The 21,655-nt window shown below is 32.1% G+C and overlaps 1 protein-coding gene across 3 annotated transcripts in view; it reads right to left on the bottom strand.

The window, feature by feature from the left end:
* LOC143056829 (KICSTOR complex protein SZT2-like) overlaps positions 1-18,043 on the bottom strand; it is a 116,201-nt gene extending 98,158 nt beyond the window's left edge. For all 3 annotated transcript variants that reach the window (XM_076230003.1, XM_076229998.1, XM_076230012.1), the window contains exons 1-15: positions 17,840-18,043; positions 15,626-15,751; positions 14,692-14,874; positions 12,636-12,713; positions 11,855-11,947; positions 11,063-11,194; positions 7,548-7,695; positions 6,932-7,158; positions 5,664-5,806; positions 4,757-4,914; positions 4,268-4,364; positions 3,327-3,452; positions 1,614-1,769; positions 806-871; positions 332-535 (exon numbers count right to left, since the gene is read on the bottom strand). In XM_076230003.1, the coding sequence (XP_076086118.1) occupies positions 332-535; positions 806-871; positions 1,614-1,769; positions 3,327-3,452; positions 4,268-4,364; positions 4,757-4,914; positions 5,664-5,806; positions 6,932-7,158; positions 7,548-7,695; positions 11,063-11,194; positions 11,855-11,947; positions 12,636-12,713; positions 14,692-14,874; positions 15,626-15,751; positions 17,840-17,884 (1,982 nt within the window). In that variant the 5' untranslated portion in view covers positions 17,885-18,043. The remainder of the gene's footprint in view (positions 1-331; positions 536-805; positions 872-1,613; positions 1,770-3,326; positions 3,453-4,267; positions 4,365-4,756; positions 4,915-5,663; positions 5,807-6,931; positions 7,159-7,547; positions 7,696-11,062; positions 11,195-11,854; positions 11,948-12,635; positions 12,714-14,691; positions 14,875-15,625; positions 15,752-17,839) is intronic.
* Positions 18,044-21,655: the final 3,612 nt, after the last annotated feature.

Below are 21,655 nucleotides of genomic sequence, written 5' to 3'. Positions count from 1 at the left end.
CTGTCATTTTTAATTACTCTTTTTTAATTAAACAATAAATGAAATAAATATCTTTCTTTTAATAATAGGAGCTATGTTTTTGACTGTCTCTTCTGCAGTTAGTTTGTAACATAATGTCATAGAGACTTTGTAATTGCAGAAAAATTACCGTTATAGGTGTTCTTTCTTGCTTTTATCAATTCCAACCTTTCAATTTGGTATAAAAATTATCTAGCATATAGTCAGCAGAGGTGGGATTCATGCTTTGTAGAGTTAACTATATCATTTGAAACACATATTGAGCAGAAACAATGTTAAAAGACACAGTGACTTAAACAGATATAATACTAACTTTCCCAGTAATTTAACATAGGACAATCCCTCTATCAGTATGAATGAAGACCACTCTCTTAGAAGCGTTGTCAGTGTAGCGAATGCCTGTCTACACTGTACAATGTTAAATCTGCCTGTTGTATGAGGTATCTGTAGACATTTAGGTAGAGGAACATCATGCTCTAATACCATCTCTATTCTATGGCTGTGCATCCATTTTTGCCTGTAATGAATTTACTGTCCACAGTATATTGCTTGATAAAACTATTCATTGATTTTTTTAAAGATGGAACATATGTGGTTTAACTATATTTCTGGAAACAAAGTATGTAAAAGGATTAACTTTAACTCTATATTACTTAATAATTCTTGCATGTATTAACTACTAATATTAAAATGAGTTTGTTAACTAGACCTTCAAGCTGAGGATATCCACAACATCAAAAAATAATTCCAGAGTGCTCAAGCTAAAGGTAGGCTTAATAAAACATACCAAATCTTTATATCTAAATTAACAACAGGGTTCCAGAATGAAGCAAACTGATTCAAAGCTGTATCCCTGAAAAAATAAAGAGAATCATTTCAATTAATGCTTTCTATGATAATTAACTCTATATATAGGCAACAGATCACTTATAATGTAAATCCTCCACATACTTAGATTAGCATTAATTTCTTTTCCTAATCAGTGTTGATTCTGTAACTGTAAACTTCATGATATTTTTCCTTGATATTTAAATAAATTGAGACTTGAGGTAAACATTAATAAGACTCAATAACACAAGTTTACAAGACAACAAAGGGAATTGTAGATTATATTGAAAACTAAAAACATCTCTGCAACAAATAAACATCAAGTAATGTTTAACCCACCACATTCTTTATGTGCCTGTAACTGGTCAAGAGCCTGTAGTTCAGTGGTTGTTGTTGGTTCATGTCTGTCATATTTGTTTTTCAACTGGATTGTTTCCTATTTTTCATGTCAAGGTCTTTTATAGTTTTTATAGGTATGGGTTTTCTCATTGCTGAAGGCCGTGCAGTTGCGTATAATTGCTTACATATACTTTATTTGAACTTTGGTATAATTGTCTCATTTGAAATCAATCATACCACATCTCCTTATATCTATGTTAACTGAGAGGACTGAGATCTGAAAATAAACAGCAAGTTGGTAAATGAATAAGAATATTTGTGAGATGGTATCTACAAAATACAGTTTTGGTATAACCAACTCCCAACTTACTTTTGTGCATATGATTAACCAAGTTATATAAATGACAAAAGGTATATAAATGACATACTTGGTATTGTGTTGACTGTTCAGTTCTGGATTGTAGGAACTTGGTGGCAGGAAGAAAACTGGAATTCCATTAGCAATGCTGCTGATTAATTTATAATGGACTGGACTGGAACCAAATGACTGTAGATGCACCAATAGCTGATCAGCTTGACATAAACTGTAAATTTATATGTGTATATTGAATATTATAACAATCATCATTATATCATCATAGATTGGATAAAACATTCCACAGCTATTTTGCAAAGTAAATTAACAAGAGGCTGATGAGAGTCTGATATCCCTCACCTGCAATTTAAGTTTCAGGGATTTGATTTCTTTGTAGATCTTACTTTGCTGAACAATTTTGTGATTTACACTTTCTCTCTTTCTATTATAATATTACAGATTAATACATAACCCAAAACTGTTCCAATTTTTTTCTAAACAATAACTATTTCTGGACAACAACCCAACAACAAGTTGTCGCATTGGTCTGATGATTGATTGACAGGTAGATCTAAACATGTTTAACACTTTTATCTAGGTCAGGTTTGCTCTTTAATACTGCTTCAGTTTTTCAGATGAAAGCAAAAAAACTACATTTGACCCCTGTGTTCTATATTTAGAATCTGCCACCATGTTTTTTCAAATGAATCAAATCCCCTAATACTATCTAGAAACTAGATATCCAAAGGAACATTCAATTGAAGTTTTTAAGTATTTGGACAAGTAGTTTCAGAGGTGAAGATTTTTTAAAAAGTAATTAGACATTCACAAAAAATGTTAAAAAAAACTTTTAAAGGGCAATAACTCCTTGAGGGGTCAATTGACTATTTTGATCATGTTGACTTACTTGTAGATCTTACTCAGCTGAACATTTATTGCCATTTATACTTTCTCTCTATCTATCATATTAAAGAAAATAACCAAAAATGGTAAACTCAAATAAAAATAAACTATTTCCAACAGTAACCCAACGATGGGTTGTGGAACTTGTCTGAAAATTTCATAACAGATATAAATCATGACCAATATATCGCTTGAGTTTCACTTTTGCTCTTACTGCTGTAGTTTTAAGATATAAGCCAAAAATGTTTTTGTCCCCTATGTTAAAATTTTAGCCATGGTGGCCATGTTAGTTGATAGATCAAAACCTAGGATATATAATTTACAAACAAGATATCATAAGGAAGACTCGGTGAAAGTTTGGAAGTATTGGGTAGTTATAGAGAAGAAAATTTTTGAATAAGTAATAGACTTCAACCTGCATGAAAAAATGTAAAAAATAAACGTTTCAAGGGCAATAGCTCATTGATTTGTTTGATTAAAGAGTCAGTTATAATTTTAATATTGAAAGAAAAATTTATATAAATATACAAAAGACTATTTGTTATAACATTGGTTCCTAAGGTGGTACCCAACTTTCACTAAAATTAATTTGGCTCGTTTAATTTTCTTAAAATTTTGTCAAAGTAAATCCTTTAACAAAAATATAAAAATTTCAAAAATTTTGAACCAACCGTTTTGTCAGAAAAATTACACTGGTTATACATAACAGTTTGACAAACACCAATTTTGATCATTGAGAAGCTTAATATTCCTTTTACAAGACAACATAATTAAAACGTTTAGCTGACTTTACAGAGTTATCTCCCTGTAGTGTTAGGTACCACCTTCAGTTGAGCATATTGTCAAAATTTCAATCTTAGTAATTTTCAAACACATGACTCACCTTTGCAATGCCATCCAGAAGTTTTTAACATTTGTAGTTCTCAATACCCCTCTTCGTGTAGAACATGTGATGTCATGTAGGAAATCGTAACTCCCTTCTATCATAATCTCTACCTGAGTTTGTCTCCTGAAATTAAAATATCATCCAAATTATCAAAAATGAATGAACAAACTCTTTTATGTAAGAAACAAAATGTTTCTACTAATACAGGATAACATATATGGTTTTCCAACTGGTGCTTTTTCCATGAACTCATGAAACAAAGAACTTGTCCATGACATTTCCCCCCCCCCCCAAATGACCTAAGGTTAACTGTGTCAATTCATTCATAAAAGGGGGGGGCAAATTTAGCAATTCATTCAATTACTAATGGACTAACTTGAGAATGATGAAAAGTGACACCACACCACTCAAATTTGAACTTGATCATAACATTTGGTCAAGGCAAACTAAATAAAGAGTGCAGAAACAGCAAATTAAACAAGTTTTCCATGAAAGTGAAACAACCCAAATTCCGACTTGATCTGTGTTTGGTGGTATTAAGTATTGTGTATAAGTTTCATAACATTTGGTTGAGGCATACTGAAGTTAGAGAAAGGAAACTAATTTAGGGATGTAGGGACAAACCAGGGTAAAAGCCAATGAAGGAATTATCATGGTAAGCATATTCCTACATTCCAACAAATAATTCAAAGTATTTTGAAATTGGAAGTATCAGCCAACAGGTAGTACACTGCAGTAGATATTGGATGGATATAAAAATTTCGCCAAACAGTTACAACTGATCACTGTTAAGCTTCAGATCAAATATGAAGTGATTCTGTGTTGTAGGTTTTGAGAAAGTCTTTGGGGAATGAAGAGACATGCTTAGAGGGTATAATATAATGAATAATGGAACTCTTTAACTATCTCCTATTTAAACCCTACAAGGCTCGACTTACTTAGAAGGATCTAATGGCCATGAGGCTGTGGCATAATATTCTATTTTAGCATACTCTCTCCATGGTAACACTAATCTCACTTCAATCTGTTTACCTCCTACAAGAAAAAATACATGTTACATTAAAGCTAAACAAGATTTGAAAAAAGTTGCATATGACCTTCAAAATAGTCATAAAATGTGTTGCATATGACCTTCAAACTATTCATCAAAATTTTTCAACTACAGACATTTTACTAATAAAAACATAAGATACCTTTAGGTTGTTTAGGATTAATAGGTTGCTGTGTCATTAATGCATACCATACACGTCTTATTCATACTTAAATGCAGTTACAAAAACAACATATGTACTGTATTAAAAAAAAATCCTCTGAAGTATCCTTATCTTGTGATTGTGCTTGAACTGAAATCCATGAATTATTTCTACCAAATAGTCCTGAATATATTACCAGAAAAAACATACATTTGTCAGTTAACAAATCAATACCTTTAGTTATTGAGACATCTTTAATAGTGTAGCCTTCTCGCAGTCGCACAGATAACACACTATTTAATGTAGTGTTCAATTTCATGTCCTTATGCTTCTTCCTAATAATTGGGTTCACCACACTGCTTGGACCTACTTTGATTGGATGGGCTAGGATCCTACAAAATTATGAAAGTATAAGTATATGAGAATGCTAGGACAATGCTGTTCACAAATGTCTTAATTTAATATATTTCATAGGAACTGAATTATGTGCCAGTAATTTGGGAACTTTATTGAAAACACTGCACTCACCCCATGTTTTCTTGAAACTTGTCAATTCAAGTCAAATTTTGAAATAAACCTGATCAAATGGCATAGTCCTCTTTAGTTGAATCTATTTTATATTTAACTGAGAATTATCTAAGCAATTTTGTGTATTAGAAATAGCAAATAATTCAACAATACCTAGACCTGATCAGTTGAAAGAAAATATCTACTAGGATGAGACAATTTGAAGATATTAATATATATGTAGTATATGTAGAACTTAAGTGATTAAAATAATTAATTCCATAAATGGAATTGACCTGAAATATTTTCAATCTTGTATACAATTAAATATTCCTTCAATGAACTGAAAACTTACATGTAGAAAGAGGCACTTTTTTTCAAAACTAAAACTACTTTCATATGATACATTTTACAAAATTACCAGCAGAACCAACAGAAATTATAAATTACAGAATACATTTATTTATCGAACAGGCCTTTTTAGTCACTACTTTTCCAACAATCCCAGTATTGGATATGCTCTTTAGACGTAAACTAAATTAGTATAATCAGAATTAAGTGTTACACTATAATAAGCATTCGTTTTGCAATAAATTATGAATGTGCTAAAATAGGACCAAAGCAGTTGGTTTACTTGTTAATCAAGGCTGTAGGATGTACTGGGGTCTGCTGTAGTCCATGGGCCAAATCATATCTGAAACCCTCTAATCCTCTTTGGAAACTCCATTGTAACAAGGCTTTATGATAAACATTAGGCTGCTGGCTAGTATCTTTAGTCTGAAATAAAGAATAGTCTTTGTTTAAACCTCAACAATTTTACAGGAATCTACAACGTTTCATTAACATATATTACAATCATGATATTTTATGACGTTGTTCTTCTATTACTCTGAGTACAGGGCCCTTGAATTATACTTCTTGAATTGTGTTATTTCAAATTTATAAAGTCATTAATTCGGGTAAAGCTTTAAAAAAAAATTATATATAAATTAAACCCATACAAGTTCATGTGTCTGTCCTAGGTCAGCCTGATACATTGTCCAGAAACTTGCTGAATATAAAAATCAGAAGATGTGTTAAGATTGCCAATGAGACGACCCCCTACCAGAGACCAAATGATATAAGAGATCAAAACAATAGGAACCTAAACAGTCTTTAACAACTAGCAACACCCATATCACATAATCAGCTATAAAGGTCCCAAAATGACAAATGTAAAACAATTCAAAAAAGAAAACTAAGGACCTGATTAAAATAAAAAGCAATGAACAAAAATCAAATATGATACACAGCAACAAAAAACAACCACTGAAGTCTGTATGTTAACTGCTAGGGATCTACAAGTTTTCCTTTGTTGCTTGGTTGATTTCTCATTTAAGAATGTTCTATATCTCGTAAGAGTCATATAAAAGTAAATCTTTTAAATAAAATTGACAAATAACAGATAAAAACTGGACCAAACAAGAATGTGTCCCCAGTACACGAATGCCCCACTCGCACTATCATTTTCTATGTTCAGTGGACCGTGAAATTGGGGTAAACCCTCTAATTTGGCATTAAAATTAAAAAGATCATATCATAGGGAACATGTATACTAAGTTTGAAGTCGATTGGACTTCAACTTCATCAAAAACTACCTTGACCAAAAACTTTAACCTGAAGCGGGACAGACGGACGAACGGACGCACAGACCAGAAAACATAATGCCCCTCTACTATCATAGGTGGGGCATAAAAAGCATCACTGACTCGGCTAGAAATTATACAGTCTGAAACATCCAATATGTTTATTTTTTATGAAGAGAAAATTTTTCTTATGCTATCCCAAAAAATTAATTAAAATGAACTTAACAATCATGTAAATTATTGATTGTGTCAGTTTCAATTGGTTCTTAATTCTTACTAAATCTGGGCATGAAGAAAAGTAGGCTCCAAATGTAGCTGTTGATATGAATTGAAGTAGTTCTACATGTGGTATATGTCCAAACTGAGCACGTGCACAATAAGTGTCACCCATCTTCAGGAATGAGCAGGCAATAGTACTGTTTCTTAACTGTGTCATCAGAGCATCAAATCTGTTTGAATCAGTAACTGTGACTCCTAAACTGCCATCTGTTACAACACATATACCTGAAACATATACATATATGTACACACAGAGGTAAAAAAGACCACTGAATTATAACTGGTCATTGAAAGCTAGTCAGCTATGACTACACATAACACTAAAACAAATATATTTTACAAGCAGATATATTTCTGCACTCTCAACATTGTGTATACATTTTTTAAACATCATTAAAAAAAAAGATTTTTTTTTGTGTACAGAATTGGCTTAATAGATAACCTTTGCCTAAAAGAATCGAAACATATACCTACTGTAGAATTATCTAGCTAGTAAGAACTAAATTTAATAGTATCATTACCTCAGAAAATCAAAATATTTACCTAGCATAGAATTCCTCAGCAAAAACATGAGTTTCAAAGTATCCCTGTCAAAGATAAATTTAAATGTTTACCTGCACTAGAATTTTCTGGTAAAAGTTGCAGAGCAAAGTATCCTTGTCTGAGAAGATTAATAATTCCAGCTTCTGGGTTCATGGGGATGTTAAAGCTGTGTTGTCCACAAACTGTTTCTCCATCTGACACTTCTGTTAAATCTTCAGTCTAAAAGGTAATATCATTTAAACATCATGTACACTTTTATTTTATATAAATTTACATGTGACTTTTTCCTTTTCTTTGTTAATTTTTTTGTTGATCTTTATGAATTGTTGGTTTTGTCCATTTGTTTAATTATTTATAACTTGCAGTCTCAGTCAGAACCATTTAGAGCTAATGGTTGATTATTATCTCTCCCAATATCATTATCATATTCCCATTGATTTAATACTAAATTTTCTCAAACAATTTCATTTTGAGATAACCTACAAGTTGATGGCTTTTTCAAAAACTAGAGGCTCTCAAGAGCCTGTGTAGCTCACCTCACGAATGATGCCAAGTGATGAGAAAAGCTCACTTGACATTTCAGGTCAGGTGAGCTAAAAAAGTGAAGAAATCACACTAGATTCAAAGAATGAACCAATTTGTTTTGACTATTTAATCACATTTGCATCATGAATTTTCTTATCATTTCTCTAAAAACGTTAAGGGAAGGCAATAGTTGAAAATCGAAAAAAAAATAATCACTCATATTTCTAACATTTCTTTTGATTTTGAAGACGGAATTAAAATGGTTGTTTTGTGACAATACTAAAGTACGAGTAATTCCAGACTCATTTCCAAGATTCCTTTTGTTAATCATATTGTTAGGAAATCATCAGCTTTTTAATTTTGTTTCCTTTAAAAGTGTTTGAATGCAACAGATAATAGTTGCACTCATTTCATTTGGCATGAAATCAATTTGCATTTTTCGAGAAAGAGTCTAACCTGCTGAAGAGAATTTAACGCATGAGTATTACATAGTAAATAAAGCATGTGTGTTACTCAGGAAAAAAATCTTTTTCTACGTAAATTATATTAAGTTTATATTTTTAATTTAGAATTGACGATTGTCTTTGCTGAAAAGTCATTAAATAATGAAGAGAGTTGTCATAGAAATTTTAATTACAATATTAGTTACGACCTTTTGATAATTGTCAGGTGTGATTTAATCATAATGCTGGATAGCTCCTGTGGAAAGTTTGCAACTGTAGATTGTGATATTTCAAATAGATTGTAAATGTGTAGATTGCGTGGTTAACTTTAAAAAAAAAAAAACTTTATCAAGAAATAATTGTAACAGGATCCTGCCACGAAGTCTCCAAAACAAAGCTCTCAAAATTAGTCATTCCCACGGTTGCCTGACATTTGGCAAAGTCCAATACAAATTGTTCTGGTCTAGTAAAGTGATATGCACAAGTGACGTCTAGGTATTACACCTGTATGTCATTCAAATCTTCTTGAAATCATGTACAGTAATATTCATGATTAAGGAGTGGGGATCTAGACAGTTTACAAGTTCTAAAACAGGCAGGAGGTAGGGGTAAGAGTGACCCTAAGGGAGTAGCTTTTTATTTCATCTTTTTTGTTTTATTATTCCGTACAAGAATATATGTGGTTTCAGTGTGGGGATTTCGACAGTTTTCAGTTTTCAAAAAGAAGGGGGTGGATCTTGACTGTTTACAAGTTCTCAAAACAGGATGGGGTTGAGTGACACCGAAGGACTCTCCTTATATTTCATTTTATTCGTTTTATTGTCCAATACAAGAATATATATGGTTAAGGGGTGGGGTTCTCAACCGTTTAAAAGTTCTCAAACATGAGGGGGTGGGGTGACCCAGAGGGACTCCCACTATATTTCATTTGATTTGTTTTGTTGCCCCATAAAAGAATATATATGGTTTAGGGGTGGGGATCTTGACCATTTCCAAGTTCTCAAATAAGAGGGGGTGGGGCTGACCCACAGGGACTCCCACTTTATTTTAATTGATTTGTTTTGATGCCCCATACAAAAATTTATATGGTTTAGGGTTGGGGATCTCCACCATTTACAAGTTATCAACCATGAGGGGGTGGGGCTGACCCCAAGGGACTCCCACTTTATTTCATTTGATTTGTTTTGTTGCCCCATAAAAGATATGTATGGTTTAGGGGTGGGGATCTTGACCGTTTCCAAGTTCTCAAACATGAGGGGGTAGGGCTGACCCAAAAGGACTTCCAATTTATTACATTGATTTGTTTTGTTGCCACATACAAAAATATATATGGTTTATGGGTGGGGATCTCAACCGTATACAAGTTCTCAAACAACAAGGGGGTGGGGTGACCCCAGGGGACTCACCTTTTATTTCATTTGATTTGTTTAATTGTATCCTATAAGAATATATATGGTTTAGGGGTGTGGATCTTGACTGTTTTTAAGTTCTCAAACATGAGGGGTTGGGTTGGGTGACCCCATGGACTAAACCTAAATTTAATTTGAATTATTTTATGGTCCTGTGGTCATTACTGAAAACCATGTGTGTCCGTCACTTACTCAGGCTGAAAAATATTAAGAACTGAGCAAAAACTTTGTTTGTGAGTCTTAATAGCAAGTAGTATAATTATGAAATTTGTTAAAGTCTGATTTCTAATGCCGAATATGTAAAAGGCCGAGTTTATTATAGTCCGAGTTTATTGTGGGCCGAGATTAGATAAGATACTACTACTTTCGATACTCTCAGCTTTTACGTATTGAATAAACATTTGTAAAAATCGTAGTCAGCGTCGAAAAATGTTCATTCATCAAATATTTTAAACACTGTGTTAATTTTCTCTTCACCTGGAGGAAGGTAGGATACCATTGAAACCAGGATTATAGTACTTCCGTCTGGAGGCACACATATATAGATCTGACACAAGACCGATAAAAGCATAACATAGAAACTGCTGTTTCGTGTGTGTATTGATTATACATTCCCTGAAGCGCAGATCTGCGTAGTATTGTTTGTTCGCCATTTTCAAAATGAAGTTGAATTATTTGATTTATCGATAAAAATTCATTATATTTTGATTCAAGCTGTATGCTATCAAAATAGTAAAGCTCAAAATTTCAAAAGCATCTTTCTATTATTAGTTTTCAAACACCAGTACTACATTATCTAGAAGTAGGACACACTTCCTAAAGAAAGATAACCTGTCACTTCTGGTTAGAGGCCGATGCCTTCAGAAAGTTTATTGCTATAGCAAGCTATAGCAAACTTTCCAAAAACACAGGTAAAAAGTGATTAGCAATCATCAGCCAATATTTCCAGAGGCATTAGTATAGTTATTAGGATGGCCCTCAGGATTATCCTACTATAGTGTCGTGGCAGTTTTATTACAAGAAAGGGATACAATAGCAAAACAAGTGCAAAATAATAATGAAGAAACCAAACCTCAATGAAATGATCGAAATTATTTCTGTAAAATAATATAATTTGTCCGAAATCCCAACTTGTCTTTTAGGACAAATAGATTTCAGATTCGGTCATGTCCGGCAAATATGACAATTTCTGGAACCTTTGTTACTTACAATCATTGGCTGTAATTGTAATTTAGAAAACTCTGATGCCAAGTTTTGTTCAAAGCTGTCATATCTTTGTTTCATCATGGCTAGAAAGTCTTCAACATTTCCTTTAAGAACACGGATGCCTTGGGCTAAAACCTGCAATGATAAATTAATCAAAATTTGTCTTTTCTAGTGTTTTATCCAAATGTGTTCTTTAAATAAATTAATTCATGTACATTATTGTTAAAAGCACAACACATTATAGATAATTGTTATATAACATCAACAAAACATTTTAGAAATTGATGCGACATCCTTTTTATTTAATGTCTACTATGAAATTGCTTTTATTTTTGTCTTGATTTAAAGGCAACGAATTGATTTTTTTCAAAAGTTTTGATATCATTAAAATGGTGAAGAGCAAAATTTTGTCCACACAATATAAGGTATATGTGGTTTTGTAAAAACCACACAATAAAAAGTATATGTGGTTTTGTAAAAACTATCTGATATGCTGGTTTGTTATGGATGGCATTTGTAGTCTTAGCTGTTAAATCTCAAACAGAAATAATTATAATAGTGCAGAACCTCATAGTCAAAGTCAGAAAATCAAAATTAACCATTCTATGCAATGTAAAATATGTAATGAAAAGATCCTTTTTGAGATCACAAAGTTGAATTGGTTGTATTTTGATATGCTTCTAAAATATTATTTGTTCAGTTGTAAGTTTGTTTATGATAAGCATATAACTGCAGTGCTAGCATTGCTTAGTAATAATTTATATTTATCTATTTGCTTTCTTAATTATTACCCACCTGATTAGTTGTACACTTCAACAGCGGTGTATGTGCTATAACAGTAACATATAATTCAGGTTCATATAGCAGATCTGTTCCAGGCAAGATAAACTGAAACACAAAAATAAACACTAATGGAATGTAATGACATGATAAAATTTATCATTAATCCCCATCACTCTCCTATAAAAACTTTCTATTTTTTGCCTAAGCATACATAATTTTCACTATTTTGATCTATTTTTGATTTCTGAAGAATAAACTTTTATCTTTATTATAAATCGGTTTAGGATTGATGTAAAATGATGGCTATACTATAAAGGATAATCTAGTTTTTGACTGCCATCTCCTCTGATGTTATTGAAAAACTACAGCATTACATATTTAGTTCATCGCACCAAATACTTTTATATGAAATGTTCAGAGAAAATATAGTACAAAAAAAATAATAGATTTGTATGAATGTGTAAATAACTTTTCAAATTCATCATAATGTAGGTAATCATGCACTGTCAATGCCATAACAGACCTCTGATTCATACAAACTTGGCTAGACTGCTGTTACTCTACAGGTGCACATTTTTTTTATAATCATCTAAATCAACCACTTTTAAGCTAGATCAATTGTTGTTTGCTTCAGATAAAGCAGCAAATATTTTTTAGCCTTATTAAAAGCTACAAAGTACTCTGACCCCCTTACTTCATAACTTACAGGACTAACAAAGTACTCTGACACCCTTACTTCATAACTTACAGGACTAACAAAGTACTCTGACACCCTTAATAATTAATAACTTACAGGACTAACAACTCCTGTCAGACATCTTCTTAATGTTGGAATAACTTTGTTCAGTATAACTTCTCCAGTCCTTAAGTCCTACAATACATAATAAAAACAAGAATGTGTCCACAGTACACGGATGCCCCACTCACACTATCATTTTCTATGTTTAAAGGACTGTGAAATTGGAATAAATTCTCTAATTTGGCATTAAAATTAGAATGATCTTATCAAAGGGAACATGTATACTAAGTTTCAAGTTGATTGGACTTCTACTTTATCAAAAACTACCTTGACCAAAAACTTTAACCTGAAATTTGCACTATCATTTTCTATGTTCAGTGAACCGTAAAATTGGGGTCAAAACTCTAATTTGGCATTTAAATTAGAAAGATCATATCATAGGGCACATGTATACTAAGTTTCAAGTTGATTGGACTTCGACTTCATCAAAAACTACCTTGACCAAAAACTTTAACCTGAAGCCAAAAACTTTAACCTGAAATTTGCACTATCATTTTCTATGTTCAGTGAACCGTAAAATTGGGGTCAAAACTCTAATTTGGCATTTAAATTAGAAAGATCATATCATAGGGCACATGTATACTAAGTTTCAAGTTGATTGGACTTCAACTTCATCAAAAACTACCTTGACCAAAAACTTTAACCTGAAATTTGCACTATCATTTTCTATGTTCAGTGAACCGTAAAATTGGGGTCAAAACTCTAATTTGGCATTTAAATTAGAAAGATCATATCATAGGGCACATGTATACTAAGTTTCAAGTTGATTGGACTTCGACTTCATCAAAAACTACCTTGACCAAAAACTTTAACCTGAAGCCAAAAACTTTAACCTGAAATTTGCACTATCATTTTCTATGTTCAGTGAACCGTAAAATTGGGGTCAAAACTCTAATTTGGCATTTAAATTAGAAAGATCATATCATAGGGCACATGTATACTAAGTTTCAAGTTGATTGGACTTCAACTTCATCAAAAACTACCTTGACCAAAAACTTTAACCTGAAGCCAAAAACTTTAACCTAAAATTTGCACTATCATTTTCTATCAGTGAACCGTAAAATTGGGGTCAAAACTCTAATTTGGCATTTAAATTAGAAAGATCATATCATACAGAACATATATACTAAGTTTCAAGTTGATTAGACTCCAACTTCATCAAAAACTACCTCGACCAAAAACTTTAACCTGAAGCGGGACAGACGGACGAACGGACGAACGAACAGACGGACGAACGGACGCACAGACCAGAAAACATAATGCCCATAAATGGGGCATAATTACATGGTGTTTAAACAAAATTTACTGCAGCGAAAAACTGAATGTACTTGAGTTGTTAGGTTAGAATTTTCATTGGTTTGAGGATTTGTTGGTAGATTTTTTTAATTTGTTATTTCACACACACAAATATTAACATGGGTCAAAATATAGCCATATGGCAACAATCAAGGTAGAGAATAACAATTTAAAAAAAATGTTATTATACTGCAACTGTCATAACTGTGATATTATTTCTGCAACTATCATGCATTACCATGTAAACTTTGGGTTTATACAGTCCCTTATTATATAAAACTTTTTTTGTTATATAGACAAAGTGTTTCTGTACAGTTTTAAGGTTGTCTGCTTTAGATTGTTGATCTTATACCCTAAAATTTCATTTGGCACTAGTTTAAGTTTTGAAAATCTAGTAAATAAAAAATTAACATGTAAATTAAGTTTTCACAACTTGTCAAGACAACCCTTTTGTAATTGTATTTAACAAACTGCCTGTTTTCAAAATTTTGTCAGGACTAGTTTTCAGTCTATAATTTTATTTTCACCAATTAAATTAAGAATTTCCATAAGGTTCTTTTTCATATTGTTATTATTTAATTCTTTGAAGAAAACAATACAGGTAATATCTTTGAACCTATTGTTACACGTACTGATCGATGTAGTTATGCAAATTTCCAAAATCATAAGTTAATCTAAATTATAGATGCATAAAAAAGAAGAAACTGGAAATCCTTCTATATGATGAAAACATCATTAAATATGTAAAACTTACGACTGATGCAGCTGAGTGGCTAAGATCTAAAACAAACACTATCCTATACCTCTTTGCCAGGAATATGATGTTGGAATGAGGGAGCAGTTTAAATTTAAATCCATCTCTGAGCTGATTTTCATCTGGGACATCATCTTCATGGGGTAGGACAGACAATACAGTCAACTCATCCTCAATGTTATCCTAAAAATATTAATAGACATCAATAGATATCAATCTTTCAAACTTCAAAATATTTGGTCATGTTATACTTTTATTATTATCCAGAAACCTCCAAAATACATCTTCTGAAGGAAACTAAGGGCATAACTACTGTAAACCAATTTATTTTCACAAGCGATTAATTTTTTCACGACTTTCGCGAGTAGAAAAGTAATGTGGATATAAATTGTCTCAAATATGTAAAACTTGGATTGTTCCTTATTAAATTAAACCTCATCAAGTTAGTCAGAAAAGCGTGACATCAAATAGCTGTGAAGTGGTTCAGAAGTGGTTAATCGCCAAATAAAGTATCCACAAAAATAAGTTGGTTTACAGTATTTAGATCACATCAAACTTGACCTCTATTTTATGGTCCATGACATTGTCTTAAATTTTCAAAAGATATGTTACTTTAATTGTTAGCCAGAAATTTAACTCAAAAACAGACAAACAGATAGACTGGTTGGTACATAATAATGTCTCCCATCTTTGATTTATGATTTTCTACCTAAAAATAAATTACAGAAATATGAAAGTATGACTTAAATAACAATCTATGCTGCTATTTAACAATTGTGATAACTTTCTGTCCTGTCAGGGTAACATTGTGGGTATCTGATTTTCACAAATATCATTTTGCTGTAGAATACATGTATTACTAAAAGTTACCAGGCAATATTCAAAAGTTTTGCACAAGTGCAATATGCATTACTACCCTAAGTTTTAAACTAACCAGTGATTTTCTTGGAACAAAAGGTATAACTGTGTCAAGATTTGAGAAATACCATGATGCTCTAATATTTCTAGATATCCTGTAATCTTCTTTCATCAACACATACACCGTTCGTGCTCTCAGAACCTGCAAAAAAAAAAAACACAAATTAGTACGTTGCTAAATAAAATTGATGTATCTGTCCATTTAGCCTATTTAATGTAACTATGTAACTGAATAATACCACAGTAAGTACCGGTAAGCAAAAAAATAAGAAGATAAGTTATGATTGCCTCAAAAGGACAGTAACACAGGAAGTGAATTGTATTCATCTATCACCAACTGCTCCATTACTAATTTGTTAGAAATGTTCCTGCATTTCTTTGAAATGTTTTAAATCGCCTCTATGATTAACCTCAATGGTAATAGTCAAATTGTGTCATCAAGGCTAACCTAAGAGAATCCTGTTTGTTAAAGTCTAAATTTAGCCAGATTACTTGTAACCAATAGCAGTATTATAATATTCAAGTGTTTAATTCTTGTTCAATTTACATAGACAATAGACATGATAGACAATATTTTATTGGCACAAACGCATTTACAATAAATGGTAATGACCGAATGGATAAACAATTTGCTATACATGGTAGTAAAATACAAACAATTATATATATATATATATATGTGAATAAACGATTAATAAAGGTATAATGAAAATCTATTACAATAGATTACTTCTTGCATTTAAACAATTTGTTACGAAAGAGGAAGATAATTTTAGTGCCGTATAAGGTGTATTATTAAGTATAAGATTTATTTTATTTTTATCGCACAATGTGGATATACTTTTTCCTGTAATTTTGAACATTTTTAATACAAAAGTCTCTCTAATACCGGAGTAACCTCTGCAGTGTAGCAGCATGTGCTGTTCATTTTCAATTTCGCCACTTTTATAGATTTCACAAATTCTTTGATCTCTGGGCACTTTTAAATATCTTCCTCTTTCAATGGCAAGGTTATGAGCACTAACTCTTAATTTACATAATGATGATCGATCTGATCTATTTTTTAAAGCATCAACATAACCTGCCCGTTCACTCATTTTGTAAACACTTTGGAAAAATGTTAATTTTGGAGATGCTGAAATATTTGCATGTTGTTCCTGAAAACCCTGGTCAATTAGTCTTTGTTTTATAAAACCAAACATGGGTTTAATAGTAAGGTTATCATTTGACAAATAAGATAAACCTAAGTTTTGAATAATAATATTTAACCTTTTAACCCATGGGTTGCTTTTTTTTGTAGCATTATATATTTGGTGAACTAAACTTCCTTCTGAAGTGATTAAATGGTCCCAGAATTTAATGCAAGATAACATTATCCTATTTTTCAATGGTAGTCTTGCAAGTTCGGAACGACATGCATCATTCGAGGCCTTACAGTGTACTCCCAAGATTTCTTTAATAAATTTTACATGGACAAATAAGATGCAAATGGTTTCTCACAATAATTATCACTGTTTTAATCTGGATTTAGATACAATAATAACTAATTATGATTCATTCTATTTGCAAAAATCATGGTTTATTACAAATGTGTGTTAACTTTGTGTCCAGATACTTCATTTTGAATTGTACATGTATACTGAGACTACTATAACTATAGTAGTCTCAGATGTATATAAGACTGTGATGGTTTTAACAGGAGTTGTGTATATATACATTTTTGTAGTTTGTCTGATTTATACAACTTATAGCTAATTGGAAATCTGTCCCAGTTGACCCCAGAATCACCCCACTTGAACTATTGAAGTCAAACAACAATCACACTTTACAATTATGGCGTCAGATATTTTTTAATTATGATGTCAAAATTTTACGGGAACCCTAAAAATGAGATGTCAAATAATGGTGGACAAATAGTGATAAGGTGTATTGATTGTTGGTGTTTTAACAACACTTTAGGGCTAATTTATGGAGACCAGTTTTTATTGGTAGAGAAAGCTGGAGTGCCCTGAGAAAACCACAGACCTTTGATTGGAAAACTGACAATCTTATGGAGATTTATGACATTTAGGAATTGCTATACCAAACAATACTTGTATAAATCTAGAAACCAACAGTAGTATTTGGGTTTGGCATAGACTTTGTTTAAACTTTAAGCTTTCTCAAATCAAAACTACAAAAGCTGCATTTGATCATCAACTGATCAGCTGCAAATCAGCTGTCGACCTACTTTCTCTTCAACTTCGGAGACATCTTCTGGTGCTTTTTCCTCCATATTTTTCTTTCTTGCAATTTCATATAAATTTTTCAGTCATGTTTATCGGATCTACCAGTCTAACAGTCACTGACTGTTGACGAATGTCATTACTTTTTTAACTTGAACAATACAGTTCAAGGACTTGCATGTTGATGGTGATCAGACGAACTTTGATCTAAGTTGTATAAATGTTTTAATAATCAGCGAAACGTTTTAAATAGTACGGTAAAGTGTTCTACATACTTCAAAGGCAACATCAAGACCACCAACAATATTCTTTTCGCTTTACAACTACAATTCAATGCAAAACAACAAAATGAAATGGAAAAAGAAGATCAAGATAAAGTTCAACATTTTTTCAAGTAATTTTCAATTTAGAGTTTAAAAAGCATTTACTGTGTCAGAGCAAAAAATTAATAAAAGATTCTTTCAAGTTTATATACTGAGATCTCGAGACTGAGATCTCACTATCATATACAATGTATACAAATCCTTACTTGGAGTAATGAGACAGGTACTCTATTTTAAATGATTTGCACTCCCTTTTATATGGACCAACACCTGACATATACTCCATTATCAAGTTTATCAAGTTTTTTTTCATTAATTAGTTATGAATGCAATGGTCCTCCTACACATATCATGCCGTCTTCTGAGGGTATTTTTATATTTGGATTTTTTTAGTTCCCTCATCGCAGGAGGGCGTCCAAAAAAATTTTATAAAATAGCCGTCCAAGGCATCATAATTATTTGGACTACTGAACGTCAAGCAACCAACATTGATCAACAATGGCAGCAATGAATGAATGAAAGCCATTGGTGGCATAGTAAGTTAGTACCTGGCCCTTTGTCATCATTATGTTGATGGGTGCATTGGCGGATCCAGGGGGGGGGGGTTCTGGGGGTTGGAACCCCCCTTTTTTTGGCCGATCAATGCATTTGAATGGGGACATATAGTTGATAGTTGGAACCCCCCTTTTGTCCTGGGTTGGGAACCCCCCCCCCTTTTTAAAATGGCTGGATCCGCCCCTGGGGTGCTCAATTATAAGAAGTTAAACGGGTTGACATGAATAAACATCATCAGTTCTTACTGTGAGAGAATAACATAAACTTGTGACATGGGAAATTTACGTGGAAGTGCATGAATTCCAAAGTTGTCTATTTTGCTTTGTTAATTATAAGTCAGGCTGATAAAGTTTTCACATTTTACTTGCTGGGGCCTTTTATAGCTTACTATATGGCTAGATGCTTTTTATTGTCCAAAAATATACAGTTTTTTAATGGCTCACCTGACTGAAATGCTTTTCTCATCACTTTGCATCTGTTGTCTCCTGTCAGTCATCCATTGTTTAATAGTCAATTTTTACAAAAATCTTCTCCTTTGAAACTACTGGGCAACATACTTGGTCACAATCTGAATCATCATTTGGATATCTAGATTCTAGAAATATGTGAGATGACCCTGCCTGTCAACCAAGATGGCTCATGTGGCTAAAAATAGAATATATTGGGTAAAATGAAAGTTTTGTCTTTTATTATGAAAACCCTTATGAATAAAGGAAACCTGACCTTCGCAGAAATGTTGAAAATATTGAGATTTACCTGCTGCCCATTTAAATCAAGACTGTCAGACTACTTCTTATGGGAGTTACAGCCCTTAAATGTAAATTCATCAATTCTTTTCATTTTTATGCCCCACCTACAATAGTAGAGGGGCATTATGTTTTCTGGTCTGTGGGTCCGTTCGTCTGTCCGTCTGTTCGTCCCGCTTCAGGTTAAAGTTTTTGGTCAAGGTAGTTTTTGATGAAGTTGAAGTCCAATCAACTTGAAACTAAGTACACATGTTCCCCATGATAGGATCTTTCTAATTCTTATGCCAAATTAAAGTGTTGACCCCAATTTCAGGGTCCACTGAACTTAGAAAATGATAGTGCAAAGATCAGGTTAAAGTTTTTGGTCAAGTTAGTTTTTGATGAAGTTGAAGTCACATCAACTTGAAACTTAGTACACATGTTCCCTATGATATGAGCTTTCTAATTTTAATTCCAAATTAAAGTTTTTACCCCAATTTCACGGTCCAATGAACTTGGAAAATGATAGTGCGAGTGTGGTATCCGTGTACTATGGACACATTCTTGTTGTCTATTAATTTGAAAACTGAAATAGATACAGAGAAATTTTATTAAAAAAAAGCAAATAGCAAGACAAGATGTCAGTTGACTCCTTATTGAAGATAATTTCTTGCAATCACATTTTTTTTCTTTTTTTTTGCATTACTTTGATAGAAAAAAAATTATACAGCAAAAATGATCCAAAGAACAAGATCTACAAATAAGCCATCATGGCTGAAATCTAGTTGACTCATTTTTAGAGTTATTAGTCCCTTACTGACAAAATTGCAGGGGACTTTAGGTTTGCACTCTGTCTGTCTGTCTGTCTGTCCATCCATCAGTCTGGAAAATCAGTTTTCCACACTTTTTTCCTTCATGCTTGAAAATATTGATTTGATATTTGGTGTATCGTGTATTCATGAAAAAAATCAAGTTTAAAACTTAAACAGATCTGATGAATTTGTAAAGAATTATGGTCCTTTGACGTAGAAAAATTCATGCTTGAAGATATTGACTTGATATTTGTTATATAGTTTTCAGCATGAAAAGTTATAGATCAAGTTAGAATTATGTTCCAATACAATAATTTTTAACTGGTAGTGGACTATGTTTACCTATAATGGTTTACTTTTTAAATTGTTATTTGTATGGAGAGTTGTCTCATTGGCACTCACACCACATCTTCCTATATCTATGTGTTGCCATGCAAAACTCACAGAATGCATGTTTCCCTTTAAAACTGTTTTTACCGTTTCTTGGATTTTTTGCCTTTTATCTTGAAAAGGGTAACTGACAAAAAGGTAGATAAAAACTTTTAAAAGTAAAAATGTTCAGTAGGAAAAAATCTATAAATATTTCAACATGACTGAAATTGTCACAGAGTAATTATCCATTCATGATGATTTTTTTTAACAAAAATGGTTATTGTTGAAGAATCAGGTAAGGGACACAGGCGTGTAAGAACATATAGCTTAACATAGCCTGATGTTAATGCCAGATTGGATTGTGTTGCAATACTTATAAAAAAAAATCATAATCTATGAAACCATTCAGTTTAAAAAGACAATTGAAACCAAAGTTAGCCACTATCATTTTTTTTATATCTAGTTTCAGGAACCTTGTCAGATATTCCACCCATCCAAACAAAATGTCCATTCTTATTCAAATGTTCATGTACAGAAAGACCATAGGGATGATAATAGTCAATTGATAATCTTTTATGGCTCTCCCTGAAAATAATCTTACAGGTTTTAATCATGCAAATGTGTGGTTTTCTTGATTGCATCGATATACATTTTGTCCTATTCTTGGCCTTTTATTGCTTACTTGATTGTAGGTGGGGTTTTTTAAGGTTGTATGGTGAACTTAAGCTGCTTACATCCTGGTCTTTTGATGTCTGGAGGATACTTTTCTCATTGGCAATCATACAACATTTCATTATTTACGGTATACTTTTCTCATTGGCATTCATATAACATTTTCTTAGTTTTATATAAGTTTCTTATAACCTGTTAGTTTCATCTCAGTTAACATATCTTTGATTTATTATTTGCTCTTTGAAAATTCTATTAAAGTTTTACTCTCTGCTTTGTTTTTCAGCCATTTGTTATTTTAGATTATTTAATTAAAATATTTTGAATAGTAAATCTGTGGTTTTTTTTGTACATAATTATCTGTA

This window comes from Mytilus galloprovincialis, chromosome 1 (genome assembly GCF_965363235.1).
Source record: "Mytilus galloprovincialis chromosome 1, xbMytGall1.hap1.1, whole genome shotgun sequence".
In the NCBI taxonomy this organism is placed as follows: domain Eukaryota; kingdom Metazoa; phylum Mollusca; class Bivalvia; order Mytilida; family Mytilidae; genus Mytilus; species Mytilus galloprovincialis.
This window is presented reverse-complemented; position numbering and strand designations above follow the sequence as displayed.